The sequence below is a fragment of the Gekko japonicus genome, unplaced genomic scaffold (genome assembly GCF_001447785.1).
Source record: "Gekko japonicus isolate JY-2015 unplaced genomic scaffold, Gekko_japonicus_V1.1 scaffold84, whole genome shotgun sequence".
In the NCBI taxonomy this organism is placed as follows: domain Eukaryota; kingdom Metazoa; phylum Chordata; class Lepidosauria; order Squamata; family Gekkonidae; genus Gekko; species Gekko japonicus.
The window spans coordinates 1,641,786-1,661,822 of record NW_015159712.1 but is presented as its reverse complement, the minus strand read 5'-3'; the positions used below and the strand labels follow the sequence as shown (position 1 = coordinate 1,661,822).

At 39.8% G+C, this 20,037-nt stretch overlaps 1 protein-coding gene across 1 annotated transcript in view; it reads right to left on the bottom strand.

The window, feature by feature from the left end:
* The window catches only part of PHF21A (PHD finger protein 21A), a 180,200-nt gene that overhangs the window by 8,565 nt on the left and 151,598 nt on the right, over positions 1-20,037 (bottom strand). The window contains exons 7-13 of the mRNA XM_015408418.1: positions 19,947-20,036; positions 18,491-18,790; positions 16,310-16,408; positions 12,358-12,409; positions 11,336-11,415; positions 10,742-10,802; positions 7,583-7,746 (exon numbers count right to left, since the gene is read on the bottom strand). Coding sequence (XP_015263904.1) covers positions 7,583-7,746; positions 10,742-10,802; positions 11,336-11,415; positions 12,358-12,409; positions 16,310-16,408; positions 18,491-18,790; positions 19,947-20,036 — 846 coding nt within the window. The remainder of the gene's footprint in view (positions 1-7,582; positions 7,747-10,741; positions 10,803-11,335; positions 11,416-12,357; positions 12,410-16,309; positions 16,409-18,490; positions 18,791-19,946; position 20,037) is intronic.

Below are 20,037 nucleotides of genomic sequence, written 5' to 3'. Positions count from 1 at the left end.
TACAACACTGAATCTTCTATCTCAACCTGAGCAGCAATGGAATTAAATCAGATTGAACATTTGTCATGAATGTTTTCCACAGCCTCCTGAAGTATGTCTTCATTAAGGATAAAATATTTATGAACTATGCCACATGTTTTCCACAGCCTCCGGAAGTATGTCTTCATTAAGGATAAAATATTAAATGTTTTAAGTCAGAGTACCAACTGCTGAAAAAGCTACCTACAAACATCAGCAGAGACTTAAACTTCCTGAACCCGTGAAAGCCAAAGCTTTACTCTGCTGAGAACATCTTTCCAACTGAATTCCAGAGATTACCATTCTATACTGCTGAATCCCTCTTGAAGCTCTGTGATATGGCATCCTTTGATTTGAGTTTGTGCTATTAAAGACTGTATCCTTTTTACTGAAGATTCCACCCAGTTAACTTTCCATGCTCCTCCTGAATAACTAAGAGTTAGACCTGGGCTACACAGCAAACAGGTAGCAGAATTTTCAGGTGGCAAAATAAACTTTTCAGACTGCTGTGGGAAGATCACTTTTTTTTTGTTCCCTGCAAATTAAAAAAAAAAAAGGATGAAGGTTCTAGGCTAGCTTTTCGCATGCTGTTCTAATTTTCCAATCACAGGGAAATGTAATCCCTCACAGGCAATCATTTGAAATGGTACACTCTGAAATGTTTCTACTACTTTTTTTTAGTCAATAGTTTTTTATTTTAAAAAACATAACAAACATTAATCCTCAATTGGTATTCTTGTTTGGGGGCTGCCGCCCCCCTTTCTGAAGTAAAGTCCTCGTCGAAAGTAGCATAGTCCATTTCATCACTAAGTTTGCTGTCTTCTTTGTCCTTGCCGTCCTCTCCTGACTCTCCCAGTTGCAGTCTCAGGAACTCATGCGCTTTGGAAACAGAGTCAATTTTTTTCTTTTTTATCCTGCAGTTTGAAAATGATGCCTTCGGGGGGTCAACCATCTGTAGGAAATGCTGTTTGTTTGCAAAAACAGAATCAAGTCTTTATACTTCTTCCTCTTCTTATTTCAAATGGAATGTCTTTTAGAATCCTGATAATGTTGCCTCCAATTTTCAAGGGTGTTCCTGTAGTTGCTTTCAGGAATTGATCCCTCACGTGTCTCTTCGAGAATCTAACTACTATCTATCCAGGCAGATTATTTTTCTTGATATAAACGGAATAGGCTCTATAAACCACATCCATTTAGCTTACAAGATATTCCGCTTTTAAATCTGTAACTGGAGCTAGCGCGTCACTCAAAAGTTGCTTTAGATTCTCTTCTTTTGCTTCTGGGACCCCTTGGAACCAGAGGACTAAGTTAGCTTCCTTCATTTGTAGCTGCAAAAGTTGAAGTTCATCTGAAACTTGCTTCTTTTCCAGCATTTGAACCTTTTTCTTAACCTTTTTAAATTTGGCATCCATTTCCTTCACTTTCTCAGCTGTTTGCTCTGTCTTTTTTGTAGTTTTAGTCAATTGGAGCTGCTGAGCTGCAAGATTCTGGTTTAAAGCTGTCAGCTGTTGATTGATATTCATCATCTGGTCTAGTAGAGGGCACAAAGAGTCCGCTAACAGTTTAGAAAACTCAGTGGTATCTTCCGGTCACGGGCTCATACTCCCCGGTGGTTTCACTTTTGCTTGATTGTCATTCTCTGTTTTTTTCCACACCATATTTGTGGATTGTTTACTTTTTAAGTACTTGCTAAAGTCTCTGAAATTCGCCCAAATGCTTATTGGCACTCTGGTTGATTTCTTTAAAAAGTTTTCAACGCTTAAACTTCAGCTCCCCCTTGGCAAATCGCTGTTATATTTATGCGTATGGAGGGGCCCCTCCCCCACTCGCTCGTCCTGTCGTTCCCAGGGGGGCTTTCTTTTAAATTCCTGGCATTTCGCTTTTACTCGACTCACTGTTCATTGGTGGTCCGGAGACCTCGCTCAAGGTATGTTTTATACGCCTGATCTCCAATGCTTGTCCCGGTCGGCGGCTCTGGTTCCATTACAGATGCAGTGGCGGTAGGACCGTCGGGGCAGAAGAACGCCTCAATTCCCCAGCAACGCGCTGGCAAAGAGGCCACCCTTCAAAAGCCCCATGGCTATGAACCTTTCTCAAAGGCTCCGGCGGGGGGGGCCAACAATCCCCCCCCAACTGCTGGTGCGTGGATCGCTTCCCCAGGAGGTCCGGGAGACGCATCCGCTAGTGTGGCGCCATAAACGGGAAGTCTTTTCCATTCATTTCTTTAACAAACTCGTGCCTAATTTATCATACATTTATGTATTTCAACTTATATCATTAAAATATCACTTGCAGATATATCAAGTTTATATTTTATATGTCATTACCATCTCATTCTGCTGCATGTGTACATTAGGCTTCAAAAAGCCTTCCTCTGCATCTTGCATTTTGTAACTGAGCATCTCAGTTCTGAGCAGTTTCTTCACCAACTGGCTACTAATTGCAGTTGTAGATATTCATAGAAGTACAGGATTCGACTTAGCAAATAACATGAAATACAAACCTCTCTGAATCATCATCATCAAAGGAGGGAGATATTTCTCTTGAGGCTATGACATATTCATGTGATGTGTACAGGTTTTGGAGATCTAATGGACATTCTAGGCTTGAATGTTGAAGGATAACCTGAGTTCTACCACTACTGAAAGTTAAGATCATTATTTAAAACTGAGCTACAGATAGTAACTAGAATGGTGATACACAAAAGTGTTTTATTTAGAACATAAATGCAAAAATAAGAATCTAGTAATTTTCTCCAAACTTCTTAACTCTTAGGAATATTGTGTGTCCCAACTGCCATTAAAATATACAGCTTAAACAAAAAGCTAGTCTCTTTTGTTCTGATCAGTTTTTACTATTGCCTTTTGGAAACTCCAAACTGCTTAGATTGCTGCATTTTAAGACTATATTTTATGTTGACTGTCAGTCAGCCCATACAAACTAGAGTCAGGATATAGTTTCTACTTAAATAAACAGCTCTGAAGATTCCATCAATAATGTAATACCCAGAGAACTAATGAATCTGGCTCTTAATAGGAAGTGACCCAAAATCTACAGAAAAAACAGATTCCTTACCTGTAACTGGTGCTCTTCAAGTGGTCTGTGCAGTCCTACGTGTGTGTTCTGCACCAGCACAGAAGGCAATTTTGGGTGTTCTACAGCTCAAGCCAAAGAATTAGTGCTAAAAAAAGCCCTTTCCAAGAGAGGGCAGCATCCCTCTATGAATGCTTTGGCGGGGTGCCTTTCTGTTCAGTTCCTTCAGCAGCTCCCATAAAAAGGGTAGCCTGAGAGATGCCAGCAGCAGTGAAAGAGGCAACTGCACAGATGATCACTCAGAGAACATCTGTTACTGTCAAGCAACCTGGTCTCTGTGCAGTCCTATACAGAGATGATTAGCAAGTGATCTGCTTAGCAAAGAGTGCTGGTATCAGGTCACAGAAAGACAGAACACAGCACAGTCTACCCAAAAGAGGCATCATGTTGGACCTAAACATTAATGGCATAATGGAAGATGAACACTGAGAACACCAAAAAGGTTGCCACTTTGCCTCCTGGGTGTAGACCTCAAGATGAATATACTCAGTAGATGGCACAAAATAATCCTTCCATCCTTGCTATCTTAGTTTACTTTTTCAGGGGGAGGGTATTCTACACAAATACATTATTGCCAAACACAACAATGAAGATTACCACCAGTAATGCATCAGGGTAAGTGTCAAACCTTCATGGGAGATGTTTATTTACATGTTCCCACCTTTCCTGCTATTTCCTTGTGTACTGCAGAGAATTGTGTCAGAAAAAGCATCCTAATAGTAACAAATGGTGGCAAAATTTTAAAATCTCTCTGGTTCACTACTGTTTTTCAAAGATCAGAATCTCCATTTTCCACTCCACCATGACCTTTTCTCCAAGAGCAACAGGAACATCCAACATCAGACTCATACTGCTGAACTTGACTACATGGAAGATCCATCCCTAACTAAGCTTCACCATCTGTTCAATCATAGATGGATTTATCCTTTAGGATATGTTGAAAGACTGGATTCAGCTGGTCCCAAAGGTAATACTGGTAGAGAGGCATGTACTTTAAATAACTGGCAACAGGCATGACAAGTGCATTGACTGAGTAGTTTTCTGCCTGCTAAGAATGGGTGCGGAATGTGGTGTTTAATCCTATTTAGCACCGTACAACTGGACAACTGTCGAGTTTGAGGTAAGTTTTTTTGGGGAAAGAAGGACTCTACATGTACTACTGTAATTTCATATTCTCCAAGCACGGAGACAATGGTTGTATAGATGATGGTTTGGATCATGCATCTTTAAGTAGCTTGAAAAAGGACTGCAAACATTAGCAGTGATGCTGGGAATTAGGTTCAGGACAAGCTGGTAAATCAAATTGGTTGAGATCGCTACACTTGCATTTCTAGAGCTAGTGCCAGCTGCTCTTTGAGATCCACCAAACTTTCAGATTCCCTGACTACAAGGAAGGACTTTGGTCTCCAGTAATGTGGTCTAAAGAGACCTCTTGTGGAGTATCAGAAAAAGGTGAAGCCAAAGAAACGGAATCCTGACATTTATCATCAGAGTGTATAGATGGAGAATTATGAGTGATTTGAATGGCAAAATAGTGATTGTTGCTCTATCCATTTGAGCAGTAACAAAGGATATTACCGTGGCAATACAGCAGTGAACAAGAAAAAGGAAGACTGATGTGGAATCTGCATTGTGGGGAGAGATATAGCATGTTGTTGTTCAGTCGCACAGTCGAGTCTGACTCTTCACGACCCCATGGACCACATCACGCCAGGCCCTCCTGTCTTCTATCGTGCTCTGGAGTTTGCCTAATTTCATGTTCGTTGCATCGATAACACTGTCTAACCATCTCATCCATTGCCATCCCCTTCTTCTTTTTCCTTCAATCTTTTCCAGCATCAGGGTCTTCTCCAGTGAGTGCTCGCTTCTCATTTGGTGGCCAAAGTATAGCATGAATTAGCTAATTACACAAATTACTCTGGGTGCTAATTACACAAATGTCACCAAGTGGCAGTGGTTGTGCTGACACTAGAGGCCACTTTGTAGAAGAAATAGGTTCTTCAATAGAGGTAGGAGGAGGATCAAGCTGTGCCAGAACCAAGTTTGTAAAGATCAAAGGAGTGATGAATACTGTTGCTGTAAAATGTGAAAAGCAAGAAGCAGATGGCAGGTAATATAATGTCCAAATAGTACTGTTATGAGATCTGGACTTTAGGGTGAATTCTGGGACCAAACATCCCAACTGTTGTCAAGTCAGTCTTGATACTGATTACCACCATCATGCCAAGGGCAGTTACCCACTGTATGACAACGGAGTTGATTCTGTTGCCAGTCTGGAGACTGCTGATGCAGTGATATGAATCCTAATGATTTATGCACTCTTTGCAGATATTGAATCGATGGGCATGAGAGAAGTGGTGCAATCTATTTCCCCAACTGAGAACACTGTAATACAGGAGGTTATGTTATCTTGAGAGAGGTTTCTTTAAAAATCCACATGGAATTGCTTCAGGATTGGCTCAGCTTGTACCAATAGTATGTTCAATGTTAGTCCTGAAGTAGGTAGCAGCACTGGTACCACTCTGGGTGGTAAAGCTGGTGCCAGATTGGATGGGGCAGGTATTTCCATAATATCATTTGATGTTCCAGATTTGGTATACTGCCACTTCATCTTCTAATGTTCATCTAAGTTCTTGCTGAGGTCAATTCAGTCAGGTCCCTGAGTATCATGGAGAATGTGTGGCCAGTGGCAAATCTTTGATTTCAACAGCTAGAGTGTGAACTGGAGATGCAGAAGCTTTGTGGAGCCCAGGCTCTGACAGCAGAGGATCATGATGGTAGACTGGCTCAGCAGAGGACAGATGAGTCTTTTTTCCAAGCAGGCAAAGATTGCTCCACAAGCAGGGCCCTAAGTCTGGACCTCAGGGTTTGTCCAAACTGCTCCTACAATAGAAGCTGCTTTATGGCTTTCTCCTAAAAACAACAGGCAGAGGTTGTGGTCATGAGAGGCTGACAGTATTGCATCTGCAGGAGGAGGCTATTTAAAAAACAGGCAGCTTTTCTGGAAACCCAACCAAGAGTAAAGGAGAGGAGAGCTGGGCAACTACTTATATGTATACAAGGGAAAGAAAAGGGGGATGAAGAAATAGAATTTCTAACAGCTAGTGCTGAGGAAAAAACTAACGGGAGGAGAAATTCACCAGATAACTGTAACGGAGCTGCTTACTTTGTGGCAGAACAGAACTGAGTAGGAAAGAGTCTGTCCTCAAGAAAGTGACTGTAACAGAGCTGCTTACTTTGTGGCAGAACAGGAGTAGGAAAGAGTCTGTCCTCAAGAAAGAAGGATTAGACCACTGATTCTTTGGCTAAAACTCTAGAACTGTTTGGAGTTACCATCTGCACCTGCACAGAACTCACATAAAGGACTGTAGAGAGGCCACAAAAAAGAATGTTCTTTTGCAACAGCAAATGATACATAATAGATGCTGATGAAGTCATTGATTTGGATATTCTTGGCTTGCACCACTGAGGTCATCGACATATTCATGCAACTTAAAACGATTCTCAAGCTGCTTACTTAATGAATGAACAGTGCAAGCTCTCAGCTCAGCAGTTTAAGAAGTACACTGGAGGCACACTTGCCTCCCACTGTAACTGAGTTTTCAGATGTTTGATTGCATATTAAAGCTGTTCATTAGTCTTGAAACAGCCATGGAGCTACTTAAGATGAGGAAGTAAAGAAACAGAGAAGTGATGCTACTTGAGTAAGTTTGTGAGCCCAGAATAATCTGTTCCAGGCCATATTTCATATGAATGATGGATTCCCTCTCCCCCCAGTAATTAAAGTTACTAAAAAATAGATTGTGTTGTAAATCAACTGAGGGTTAGCTCAGCAATAGCTTGTGGTAAACTAGCAGAGTAGACAGCTCCAAAGAGTCCAAGCACCGTAAAGTGACAGGGGTATATTATGACACAGAAAAATAATACTTGGTTCCAAGCTGTTATGTGTGTAGAAATCTACAGAAGACAAGTAGCTCTGCCAGGCATCAGTTAAGACAATTCTCTCATACTTCACTGATCCTGTGTCAAGGTAACCTGAGCTCCTTTGTATGGCTTTTCCCCCCTTCCTTTTTCAATCTCAATCAGCAGTTGTTTTAAGGCTTTGATGTGACACGCTTCATTCCCCTCCTGCCATTACACCATTGAGGCAGCATTTATTTATTTAACTTATTTTTATGCTGCCTCACAGCCAAGCAGGGCAGGGAAACACTGTTGTTTCACCGCATTACCTTCACTTGGAGGCAGGGGGAGGAAGTCTACCCCATGGAAATAGCAATCACAGAATGTATTTATCACTCAGAGGGAAGAGAGCCTAAGTACAAGAAGTAGAAATGGAGGGACCTGAAGAAGGGGTGGGCCCCTAGTATGATGTTTTACCATAACAATTACATAGCTAGAGAAACAAATCCTGTAGTATGGCTAGCTCAGTATGGTCTCTTTAACAGCAAACCTTTTGGCAAGAGTTACTTACGTCTGTGGAGCTGGGGCTGGGCAGGGACACAGGCTGAACAGTTGCAGGGAAAGTAAATGTGGTCTCTGTCTTTTCATTTTCTGGGGAGTCAGGATGACTGGATATAGGGGATGTGGGGGTCAGAGCCCCAAACCCCAGCACCGTGTTGTATTTAGGAGGACGACCTACACATTAACAAAAGGGAACAAAAAAGGGGGGAGAATAATCTTACATACCTTTGGCCAGTGCTCCTCATTGGCTAGCATGAAAAAAGAAGTGGTGCAGTACAGAGAGGAAGTTAGTGCAAGAGTCACAAGTGAAAGAAAGCCAAGTGAAGCCTGTAAGTTATTGTCAAGATATATAAAAAGAAAACTGTGCAAGGAAAGACCATACTACAAGAAGGGAAACAGCTGTTCAGATGGTAGAAGAGCACAATCTCTGACATGCCTGTATCATGTATCATCAGTTCAGAACTGTACCCCCCCCCAAACACACACAGTCTCCCTCTCTCTCTCTCTCTCTCTCTCTCTCTCTCCATAAGTACAAAAAAAAAGTTTCCTTGGAGTTCTACTGGTTTCAATTATCAGATACTTCCATCATATTACCTTATGATAGATGACACTATCAAAACTAGATCTTCCCCCTAAGTTCACTTGCTTCTAGAGATATTGGACAATTCTAAACATTTTTGGATACTATGTATGATGTTTTCATAAGCATAAATGCAATGTCTGGGGAAAATGAAAGATAATTTTACTTATTTTAATATTTTAAAAGCCACATATTATCCTGAGCCTTCAGGTGGAACATAAAAGTACCCCTCCCCCACCAAGCCACAAGGACATCCAATTCTCTGTCAGCACACAGAATAGCTCTGCAGTAACTCAGATGGGAGTGACCATCACCATACCAAGTTTGGGAGTGTGAAGGTTCTTTTGAAATCTTAACAATGGCTGCAGTAAGATCTCAAACTGTACACCTTATTAGTAACATGCACTTTGTGTTCAGGGCTTACTGTTACTGGAAATGCACTTATTCTAAAGGTTACAAAAAGGAATTTAAACACAACTAGAGACGGAGGAAACAGACAGAAGCCTAGAGCTAAACACTCAAACATTGTTCTCTGTAGCTGATACCTGACAGGTCAGGTGGCACAGAATGCCAACGTTCTCTGTTTGCTTAAGGACAGAATGCCAACAGCATTGCAAAACTGCAACACATCCAGAATCAGACTCCTCAAGGAATGAAAGGAGAATCTGAACATGTGATCTCAATCACATATACTGATGAGTCAATTGATCAGTATTAGTATAGTGATAATTTATGAAAAATGAATGCCTGCTCAATGTGATTTGCAATGAGAACATCCTATAATTTCCAAAACATCAAAAACTACCAAAGACTGAAAGACTTTTAGTCACTATATTTCAAAGTGGGATTAAAATCAGTTGAGACTCAAAGACAATACAGTCACCTAATCACTCATCCAATCACTCACACATACGCATGATTGTGCATTTTCTCTTACATGGCTAAGACACACAATGGCTTGTATCCTAAAGTGCTATTCTGTTGCCACAGTAGCAGGTCACACACATGAACACATGAAGTGAATCAGACCTTTGGTCCGTCAAGGTCAGTAATGTTTTACTGAAGACAAATGGCTCTCCAGGGTCATAGATAGAGGTTTCTCATATCTCCTACCACCTGATTCCTTTAACTGGAGATGCAGAGATTGCACCAGGGTTGTTCTGCATGCAATGCAGATGTTCTATCACTAAGCCACAGCCCCCACCGCCCCTCTGGTGAAATGGTTTTTCTGTCTGCAGAGACAGATAGGGAGATGTTTGCCAGGCCCCCTTCTACTGCTGCAGATTTCCAAATTGCCCTGTACATTCTTCCTTCAGATCCACTAACCTACAGGAGAACAATGTTAGGGGGCACAGAAAGCTGCAGTTTGAGGGGGAAGGTGGGAAAGTTGTCTTCATCGAGAGCAACTCCACTCACACTGCTTAGGAATCAAGCCATAGTGTCTCAAGGTTATCATACCACATTTGAAACATGAACCCTTATTTCAGTCACAGTTTCAGTACTGCAAATGAAATCAATCTCAAACCCAAGCTCCACTATTACTATGCAACTGGCTGGCTCTAGCAACATAGCAACTATCAAAGCAGATCAAAACTGTTATCTTGTCTCAGACACAAGAACTAAATACTTGCAGATGTTTTAGTAGCACACACTATCCATAAAGTAATCCCTATCTGATTCCTGGTTATCTGAATCTCCTGGTAATCTAAGATTTAGGAATGCACAAAGCAGAGCTGTACTGACAGCAACTGCCACAGGAAGGTACAGAGCTGCATCTCAGACTCAAATGCTCAACCTCATCTGATTTTTGTAGGGCAGAAAAAAGATTTGAGATGGAAAAAGTGAATGCCAAAAACTTTCCTAACTCAATGAAAAGTTTTTGTGGAAGCATATTCCTTTTCAAATTAATCCACATGCAACACAGCTTTCTTTCCTCTTAACACTAGATACATTATTTCCATAATGTTTTGTTAATCATCAAAGCAATGTAACTTGGATAAGGGATGAACAGATGTCCTTCATTCTATTTTGTTAGCATTCTATGGGTTGGTTCTGTCCCACATCCTGCTCTGCCCACCTTCTGGTTTAAATTGCAGAGTTTCTAAACTTCATTTCAGAACTGGCTCACAGGCAGTTTGCCAGTTTTCAGTATGCATTACTTTTCTTTAGATGTTAGAGATGTGCACCAGCAAGTATAGGTCCTGAGTAAATCACAGTGCAAAAGCATCCCCTCCTTCCTAGGCAACAAAAGACCTCAGAAGGGGAGCCTATGCTGGCATCTCTTCTCCTCATCTAAGCCTAGCAGTCAGGACTGGAATTCTTCCATTGCCTAAGAAATTCTTCATACAGGAACATCCCTTTTTTACAGCCTTATCCATCATTGCCTTCTGGCCACATCCCAAGCCTACCAGTAGCATACTTCTATAGATCAGCTGACACACGTGACACTGATCCATATGATATTCTTGGTTATCAGCTACACACATGGCTGCATCATGCTTGCTGTGAGTATTCAGAATTAGAAAATTATCTCATGTTGTCTTTCAATCTAAAAGAAACACATGTACAAGATACTAATGAGACATTTACCTCGTTTGCGTGTCCCAGGATGCATTGTGCTGTTCAGATATGTGACCGCACTCTTCTTGCGCTTTACAAAAGAAAAGAAAAAAGGAACAAAATAGATAAACAATTTACCAAGAAAAGTCTCCAGCAAGCATATGTATAACATTACACTTTATTTTTAAGAATTATGTACATTTTTGGTACAATCTAGAAAAAGTAAGTATGCTTAAGATCCACTGCATACTGAATCGTTGCTTTACTTCTATTAATTTCAACTGGATTTAAGAGTTGTTTGGACTGTGGTCATTATATGTTCTAGACCAGCCATACAGAAAGTCTAGCTTTTCATGCTAATTCTGATATCTGGACAGAAGCAGGGAACTGCAGAATATGATCTAAATAAGAAGACTGGATAATTTAATACTGAATCTGTAACCACTCCAGAGAAGGGGGAAGAAGAAACAAGGGAAGAAGTATAAAGCCAAATGAACTTCTTGCATTTACAGTTGAGGTTCATGCTGCTGCAGTGGCCTTCTCAAGCTAATTAGCCTTCTGATAACCCTCAAGGACATAAGACATAATCACAGAGCAAAATTCCTTCTTGCAATAGATTTATACCTCAGGTTCAAAAACTGCTCCGCTGTACACTGGATTTGCTGTTGTTCTTCGTTTCCTCTCTTGTCTCTTACTTTGTATTTCTTAAGGAAAGAAGTAATCAGGTTAGAAATAAAAGCATTTGAGAAATGATAGCCACATTATATAGCCTGAGCAAGTCAGTATGAGGAGACGCTGTTTCTAATATGCTTTATGCAAAGTTAGTGCTGTACAACCATATAAATGTTACATAAATTGAACTGAAAATAAGTAAGTGAAGTAAATGTTTTGCCAGCTTTATTTTAGAAATGGCTGCCTATACACTGAAAAGGAACAGCTGTCAGCCAAGATTTTTATCTTTCATATTCTGAGTCACACAAGTTTTGCTGATGACAATTTACTCCAAGATGAAGAAAAAGGATATGAGGCCTTACCATAGACATAGATACATATTGTAATATAAATTATGGCAAAAGGCAGTTTGGCCAGATGCCAGGAGTAGACAGATGTGCAAAGATCTCTTATTTTATTTACTTTGTTTATATCTCACCATTCTTCATATTAATGAGCCTAAAGAGTGTTACAATATTTATATCATGTATATGCTGCAGTAGTTCAGATACTGAACAAACTATGTTAATATCCTATAACTCTAATAAATTTAGGTCCGCTGACCTTTTAGGTCAGTTTTTCAAAGTCAGGTGCTGAGTAGCAAGCATTTCCCTTTCCGGCCAACAGTGAAACACTCTGAAATCACTATTCTCAGCAATATAAGCATCTGTTCTACTTTCATCCCAGAAGAGAAAATATTTCACGTGTGTTTAGCAAAAGTGTAAATACACTCTTCCAAGATTTTACACTCTGACATATGGGATAAATTATGTTCTAAGCAACAGTATCTTAAACTTCTTCTTCAGATTCAGAGCTCAGAAATAATTTATTCTGTCCTATAGTACACATATTTACTTGGAAGTACTTCCCACTATATTGCACAGGATTTATTTCCAGAAAGTATGGAAAGGGAACAACCTGGTTATTTTTCTTACCTTCTAGATGATCATGTGTAACCAGTCCAAGAGACACCATGAAGGCAAGTTTCTGTATCAAGCAAAGAAGAAAACCTCTATTCACTCACAAATACAAGAGATATGAAATTCATAGTGAAGTGTGAGGTGACACAGTAAGTAACACATTAATGGAAATGGTGTTAATTTTTATTCTTTTAATGTTTATTATTGGTACCTCTCTGAAGTACTCCATAAAGAGATAAAGCAAACATTGCTACATATTTTGATACAACATGAGCATGAAGATCATTTGTGTGAATATGATGGATGGTAAACACAAACTCATGGAACTATCATTCAAAGCAGCTCCACACTTCACATAGCAGTCTGCCGCTGGTATGCCGCAAATTCTTAAAATACGGACAAGCGTATCTATCCATCCATCCATCCATCCATCCATCCATCCATCCATCCATCCACATCTTTAAACACACACATATGGAAACTTTGATTCCATCAGGGTCCCCAGAAGCCTGTAAAGGAAAGCAGGATCAACTGTGTATCATCTATTACATGCCTGCTGCAAAAGAAGAAAAAAAACCCACCACCATCTTAACACAAGAGAACATGGAAGAAATGTAGCTGACATGTCTGGAGAAAAACAGGGTTCCACTTACCCATAACTGTTGTTAATTTAAAAAAAAAAATTGGCCCCCCGGAGGGGATTTTTTATTGCATTTTTTTAATAGACTACAAACTACAATGAAAAATTAGGAAGAGATAACTATATCTAGGGAGAAAGGAAAGAAAACCACTAATAACTAAAACCCCAAGAATAGGAGATCATAACAACAACTTATATAAATGTTAATCTTAAATTGCTAGTATTAGTTTGAACATAGTCGGTTATGCTAAATTATTTATCTTTTTATCCATTGATTGTACTGTTCAAGAGAACCCCAAGAGCATCCAATAATAAATCCAAAATTTTAAGGCACAATTCAGAGTCCTTCAGCCTTCATTTTGTTTTATGTTTTCTAATCCTCAATTGATATGGACGTTTGGGGGCAACCTCAACTTTAGCCCAGATTTCATTTGAAAGGGCTGTTGATTGCAACCATGAGCACTGACTGCGGATGATGGCAGAAGCCATGGTTCTACTGGCACAGTCTGTGATGTATCTAGCAGCATTTAATGGCTGCTTACCCAACTTGACCCCTCCTGTCTGGATAGCTTTTGCCAGTTTCTTCTTGTCATCTGGCAGAATCTCTATGTACTGGGAAACACAATCCCACAAACATATCTAGTACCTCCTCACGATGGCTCTGAAGTTGGCCACTCTTAATTGTCTGGGCCTCAGAAGAGTAAATCTTGTGGCCTATGCCATCGAATTTTCTGCTCTCTCTATCAAAAGGTGAGGTATGGAAACCCGAATGGTGTTTAGATGGCATAATCTCTGTCACTAAAAGGTTAGCCAAGCGGTGTATAAAAGGAAAATCACAACCTTCCTCTCACACCCTAAACATGCTTTATAACTACCTTGTGGAACACAGAGGCTGGTTTAGCCCAAATATTTGTGGCAATGTCTAGTAAACCCTGTAGCATTGGGAATGCCACTGGAACAGAGTTATAGGAATACAGGATTTTCAGTATCAGATGCAAGGGCTTCAGATCCGAACACATCCAGCTCCAAGGGCTTCACTATCCTTATCAATGGTTTTGCATAACGTCTGAGGTTTTCTGAGATCCCCCAGTGCCTCATCAGGTGTTGGGCCCGATGGTGCATTGAATTTGAGCTTGGGGAGCAGCAAGGGAAGGACTGAGGGAGGAGGGCTCTCCCCACCTCCATCCTGTGCCAGTTTGGGTTTGGGAAAGCTGGTGTGTGCTGAAGGAAAGGGTGAACACGCCAAGCACCTTGGAAAACACAAGAAAGCTTTGGAACCTTCATCACTACAGCTGTGCATGCGCAGTCCCACAGAGGACTACACAGAAACCACGAAGATGAACCTTTTTAATGCAGGCACACATTCTCAAAGTCCAGTTTACAACTGATGGGGGGGAAATCCTTTGTGTCAGGTTTTTAATAAAAGAAAGAAGCAGGAGCTATGAAATTAGGATTTCAGCAGCCTGCAGGCTACACTGAAACAGCTTGGGCAAGTCACTATCCCTTAAGTTTCTTCAGATGGTTTTCTACCCTCAAAATTATACTGGGGAATGGGGTAGTGAGAGCTCAGGAGAAGGTCTGGGTTTCATGCCTTCCTTCCCCTGTACGGAAACTGTTTACTGATTTTACTGATGACCTAGGAAGCCTGAAATCAGAAATACCTTCCCAGTTCTGCTGAAGGTACTGTTTTTGCACCTCATGTGATACTGATGAACAGTGAATATGACACTAGACCAAATATTAGCACAGAAAGCTGGTTTCCTGAATTCTAAATTATGGGTTATGGAGATCAGAAACCCTATCCCATAAATACCTGACCTGAACAGCCCTACTTAGATACTGCTTTCTGAAACTCACCATTACACATACCCTTTATAGCAATCTAAGAATAGAATAACTTGGCTGTGTTTTTAAAATGCATACAGCCACAATGTTCTGAGCAAACTGCTTATGCAGCAGTCAGCTGGGCAGTTTGGAAATCCTTGCTTTGCATATTAAATGGTAGAAGGCTTCATTATTTCCAGGTCCTGGTATTCTCCTGTTGCAGAATTTATAGCCCTTTATAATTCACTGTGCACTAATATTACATTTTTATTTTCACAAGGTATATTACCTGATACGCAGGAAAATTTTTATAGGTTTCAAATAATCAGGATTATCGTAAAACAACATACAGTTTTCAAGAATGAGTACAGTGTTGCAACTACAGTCTTGCCTAGGGATGTGGAAATCCCAAATTCAAATTCCTGCTCATCCATGAAACTCATGGGTGATCTTGGACACATCACCATTTGTAAGCCTAATTAACCTTACAGAGTTGTTCAAAGGATAAAATGAAATAATCCTGTAAATCCTCAGAGAATTGAATATACAAGTATCACAGATACTCACACTCATGAGAAATATTTTCCGTAAACAGTTCAAGGATGTTCTGAGTAACAACGATCCCAAACAGAATTGGAACGTTCCAGGGTACATTTCAAAACTGCCATGTCCTATGATATACTTCAAATTTTTGATAGCTTTTTTCATTTATTGGCATAATCTGTTTGTATGGATAACATAACACACAAACTAGAAATCCAAATATCTCAGTTTCTGTAACCTCCAATTCTAAAATGAAGTTTTGAGACTGCAGAACCTTCTGTGGATAATGGGATTCTGACCTTCTGAAAGGGCAAGATTAACCAATCAGATTAGGGAGTCCTGGGTTGAAATGCCCAGTCAGCCATGAGGTTCACTAGATGATGACTTTAGATCATTCACATGCTCTCAGTTAACTCTAACTTCAAGACTGTTGTGAGTATAAAACACATACACACACACCCCTCCCTAATCATCCCAATATCCTTGGAAGAAGGGCAGAATAAAAATAGATATTATGCAGCACAGTGGCTCACAGCATGAGCTGTTGGGAAGTCAGGCTGAGAACTTACCATGGACCTTAAGGTAGACCACTGTTCTCTTGGTCTCCGTTTTGAGATATGAGATAACAACATTAGCTTCCCATTAGGATGACTGCAAAGATTACTGAGACTATATGCAGCTCTTTGAATATTCTAAAGTGCTATATAAACACCAAGCATTATCGCTATCATAAGCAGTGCAGAAACCCCAGTTCTTCCAGTTATGAAAATATTGGGTGAACAATATGAAAGAAGACATAGCATTCTTTAATCTTATTAACCTCTATTTCAGTAATGTTGTAATGACACATGTGAATCTCTGTTAAAGTGGGAAGGAAGCATTAAGAGAAAAGGAATATATGAGATATGGTAGGGGAATACCCTTTACTGTAACAAATACTGTGGACATTTTTAATAGTACCTGTGGGTTTTCTTCTCGTTTTGGCTTGGGTGGTGCAGGAGGGGTAACTGTACGAGATTCTGTTGGCTTCTCTTCTGCTTCTGCTTGGGGTTTGATAGTCTGAAAATGAAACAGAAGAAAATGAACAGAAGATACATTTTGTATTTTAGCAAAACAAAAAAATAAAAACACTGAGCAGTACAATGAAGAAAGTGATGGAAAAATCTGACAGCACACCAAAAAAAAAACCCTTCCCTAAGAAACGTGGCACATTCTGGAAGGCAAACTGTCCAAACCAAGTAACTGATCTGGAACACTAAGTATGCACTTCTAAGAAGTTTAGAAACCCAGTTCAGGAGCCAAACCAAGACAGTCTGACACTTAGATTTGATCTGATAAAGTAGAATGGTTATAGATCAGTTGATACCTTACAGAGTAACATTCTGTGAAAAGTCTAGACATCATTCTATCTGGGAGAAGTATCCTTCACTTTTCTCACTCATTGTTCATTATAACAAGAATCTGCCTCAAAACTAATTCTCTATAGCGCCTGAGAATGTGGGTTTTCCTGAAGCTCAGTTGCTCCCTCAATGTCTAAGTTCTCTGCAAGTAGAATCATAAATGCCTGCACAATGACCTTCACTTTATGACCTGGCTGTGAAGTCATAAAACAACATCTGTTTGTTCCAAGAAGACTTAAAATATTTCCACTTTTCTTATTTATTTTATTTGACTTATTTAATACATTTATTAGTTGCCTTTCTACCTTATAGGAACTCAAGGCGGTTTACAATGTATATAATAATGAAATACCATAAAATACATTAAAATACACTCATTAAAATCAATAATTTAAACAGGACAGTAGGCATAATTCAAAACAGGAGAAACACACATAAAGTATCCTGAACAAACATTTGGAAACTGTATATTATTTTTTATTATCCCTTGCTCTGATTTCCTACAGATAATCGGATCCCGTCAGTCTGTATACAGTGGCTTACCATGATGCAGCTACAGCAGCATCATGAGTCTGGCAAGTGGGCAGATGGACTTGTTCTGCCTTTACCGGAAGAAGCTTTCTACTCTCTGATCATTTACAGCCAGAAAGGACATGCTGAGACCTGTGCCAGCTTTCCTCTGTTCACACAGGCTACCTCAGAGACAGAAGATACAACACAAAGACCTTGCTTCTTACATTCTGGCCAGCAAAGAGTATAAGTGCTTTTCATGGCATTTGTACACTAGGACTGGTGCTAGAGGTCTTTGTCTGTATAGCAGTCCCAGTACTAGAAACTCTTACTGGTTCTTCTCCTTGGCTGTGTTGTTGTGTGTGTTTGCATGTATATATATTTTTTATTGAATTAATTAAATATTTTATATAAACACCTTATTTTAAATGCTGCTTTTAATATTTTAATGTTTTGACATTGACTACTTTGGGGACCTTATTTGGGTGGAAAGGCAGAACAGAAATGTTTTACATAAATAAACGTCAATCATAGGACTGTTACCAGATTCATGATACTACCAGTAGTTGTAATGCTGTATCAGTGGAAAACGTACATGAGCTTTTACTCGTTTTTAAGTAAGAGGATCTATTCACAGAATAATGGTTGCAAAAAATGAGTCACCTTCTCTTCCCATTTATTCATGCCTGATCAGACACAGAAATCATGTCTAGTCCAAGAGGTCTGAAGGCAAGCAAATTTTTGAAACAGTCACTAGCTCCAAAAAGCAGTTTAAATGGCCTGCATTTGCCAGAAATGGCAACTTTTAAAATCTCACATTACTCCTCTTTCTACAGTCTGGGGCTCTATATGTATTACTTATAGAAAGTTAGCTGTAACCAGTAATAATGAATTTGAGAAGACCTTTAAGTTTATGAGCTCATTTGCATGTCAGTTTCAGCTGAAATGTCAGCAAGGTTGTGGGGAAATATTCTTGTGGGTCATATACTAATGCAGCAGAAATAAAGCATAAACCAGTAATGATTATTCTGAGGTATTTTATATGAAAACACAAACTAATCATCTGCCCATACAAACTGTTTGGTATACTCCCAATCATCTTCTGCAGAACATGGTATTATCAACATAAGTCAGAGTCAGCTGAGTATTCACACCTCACCCCATTAACTACACACCCCAGAAGTAGTAAAACAATGAACTATTTGCAGAGGGCATCTTTTTCCATCTGTACCTGTTTCTCAACATTTGGTTTGCTGATCTGTAGAGTCTGAGGTCCAGCAAGCCTGGTACCTGGGGCTGCTATAACAATGCTGGTGAGTTGTGCCATTGGGAAGGTTTTGGCTATGGTTGCTGTTTGCCCATTCACAACACGGACTGGGTGTATGGAGTTTTGTGAGGAAGGCAAGGAGGTGGGCGTGAACTTTGTTGTCAACATCACAGGCCTCTGAATCAGTTGCGGAGCCGCAAGCATAGGAGGAGGTGGGGCTGGGGCTATAGGAATGTTATTCTGGGCTACTGGCTTAGGTCGAACCTGTACAGAGAGACAGATAAACTATGTTTTTAAAAAAGAACTTCATGCATTCATTAGCATTGATAGCTTTTTAATCAATACAGACATAACTATGACTTCAGATTATGGTACAGTTTTAAAAAATATTTATGACATGCATAAGCACCTAAAAAAACTGAAAGCAGCTTCAAGGTTTTTTTAAACCCATCCACAAGGCTTGCATAAATGTTAGGTGCTACAAATTGTCACACATTTCTACAATACTTGTATCTTTTTGCAAGTAAAAACACATTTATTATTATTTTATAGGGAAAAGTTATACTGTTCATATTATAAAAGGGGTATACTGGCTTTACAACCCATATAACTTTTTTCAAGACCAGTAACCAAAGTACTGGCTGGGCACACATGTATTGCAGAATGTGCAGCAGAAGTTCAGAGTGGCATACATGGTTCCTCCTTTCCCATTTTAGCCTCACAGTAACCCTATGAGGTAGGTCCCTTAGGGGGCCAGCTGTGGGGACTTTAACCCAGGTCTCTCTGGTTCTTGTCCTCAAGTAAAGTCAGTAGGGGGGAGAGGTAGATGTAGATTCAGTTAAATATGGCTGGCACCTTCTAAAAGAAAAACAGCAAGTAAACTGATACCAGTCATTAGAAATACTATGCATAAGATATCATACATTCCCTATTTCATCAGGTGCAGGTATTAATAGATTTGACTTTAGAAGCCGCTATTTGCTCAAGTAGGTTTACTTTTTAGCTCAATCAGTTCATGTGTGGAACAAAGGACCAGGAAACTAGAGCAAACGACATTACATTACAGTTACTTTTTAAGCAAAAAGACTGAAAATTCACATTAAATAGCAGTAAAAATATTTAACACATTAAAATCTAACAAAAAAGAAAGGCATTTTATATTATTTTTATTGTCATTTGGTTCTTCCTGAGCCACTGTAAGGGAGAACTGATAGAGCAAATGTCCCAGCAAAGCTGGAGATTTAATTTGGAAAGCATACTGGGTATAGTTCAATAAAAGAGAATTATTGACTGCATGGAATATCTGGTGTTCTCCTTCATTAAAAAATGCACCTTTTAGAACAGCAGATGGTTCATTTTACAGCTGTTTCCTATAGGTCAAGTTTCCCCTCTCCCCTCAGTCCATTTTTGACAGACTCACCTGTGGAAGGAAATTTGGACGAGGTGTGAGTCTAGGAGGAGGGATAAACTGTGGCACTTTGATGGGCTGAGGAGGTGTAGCTTGAACCTGC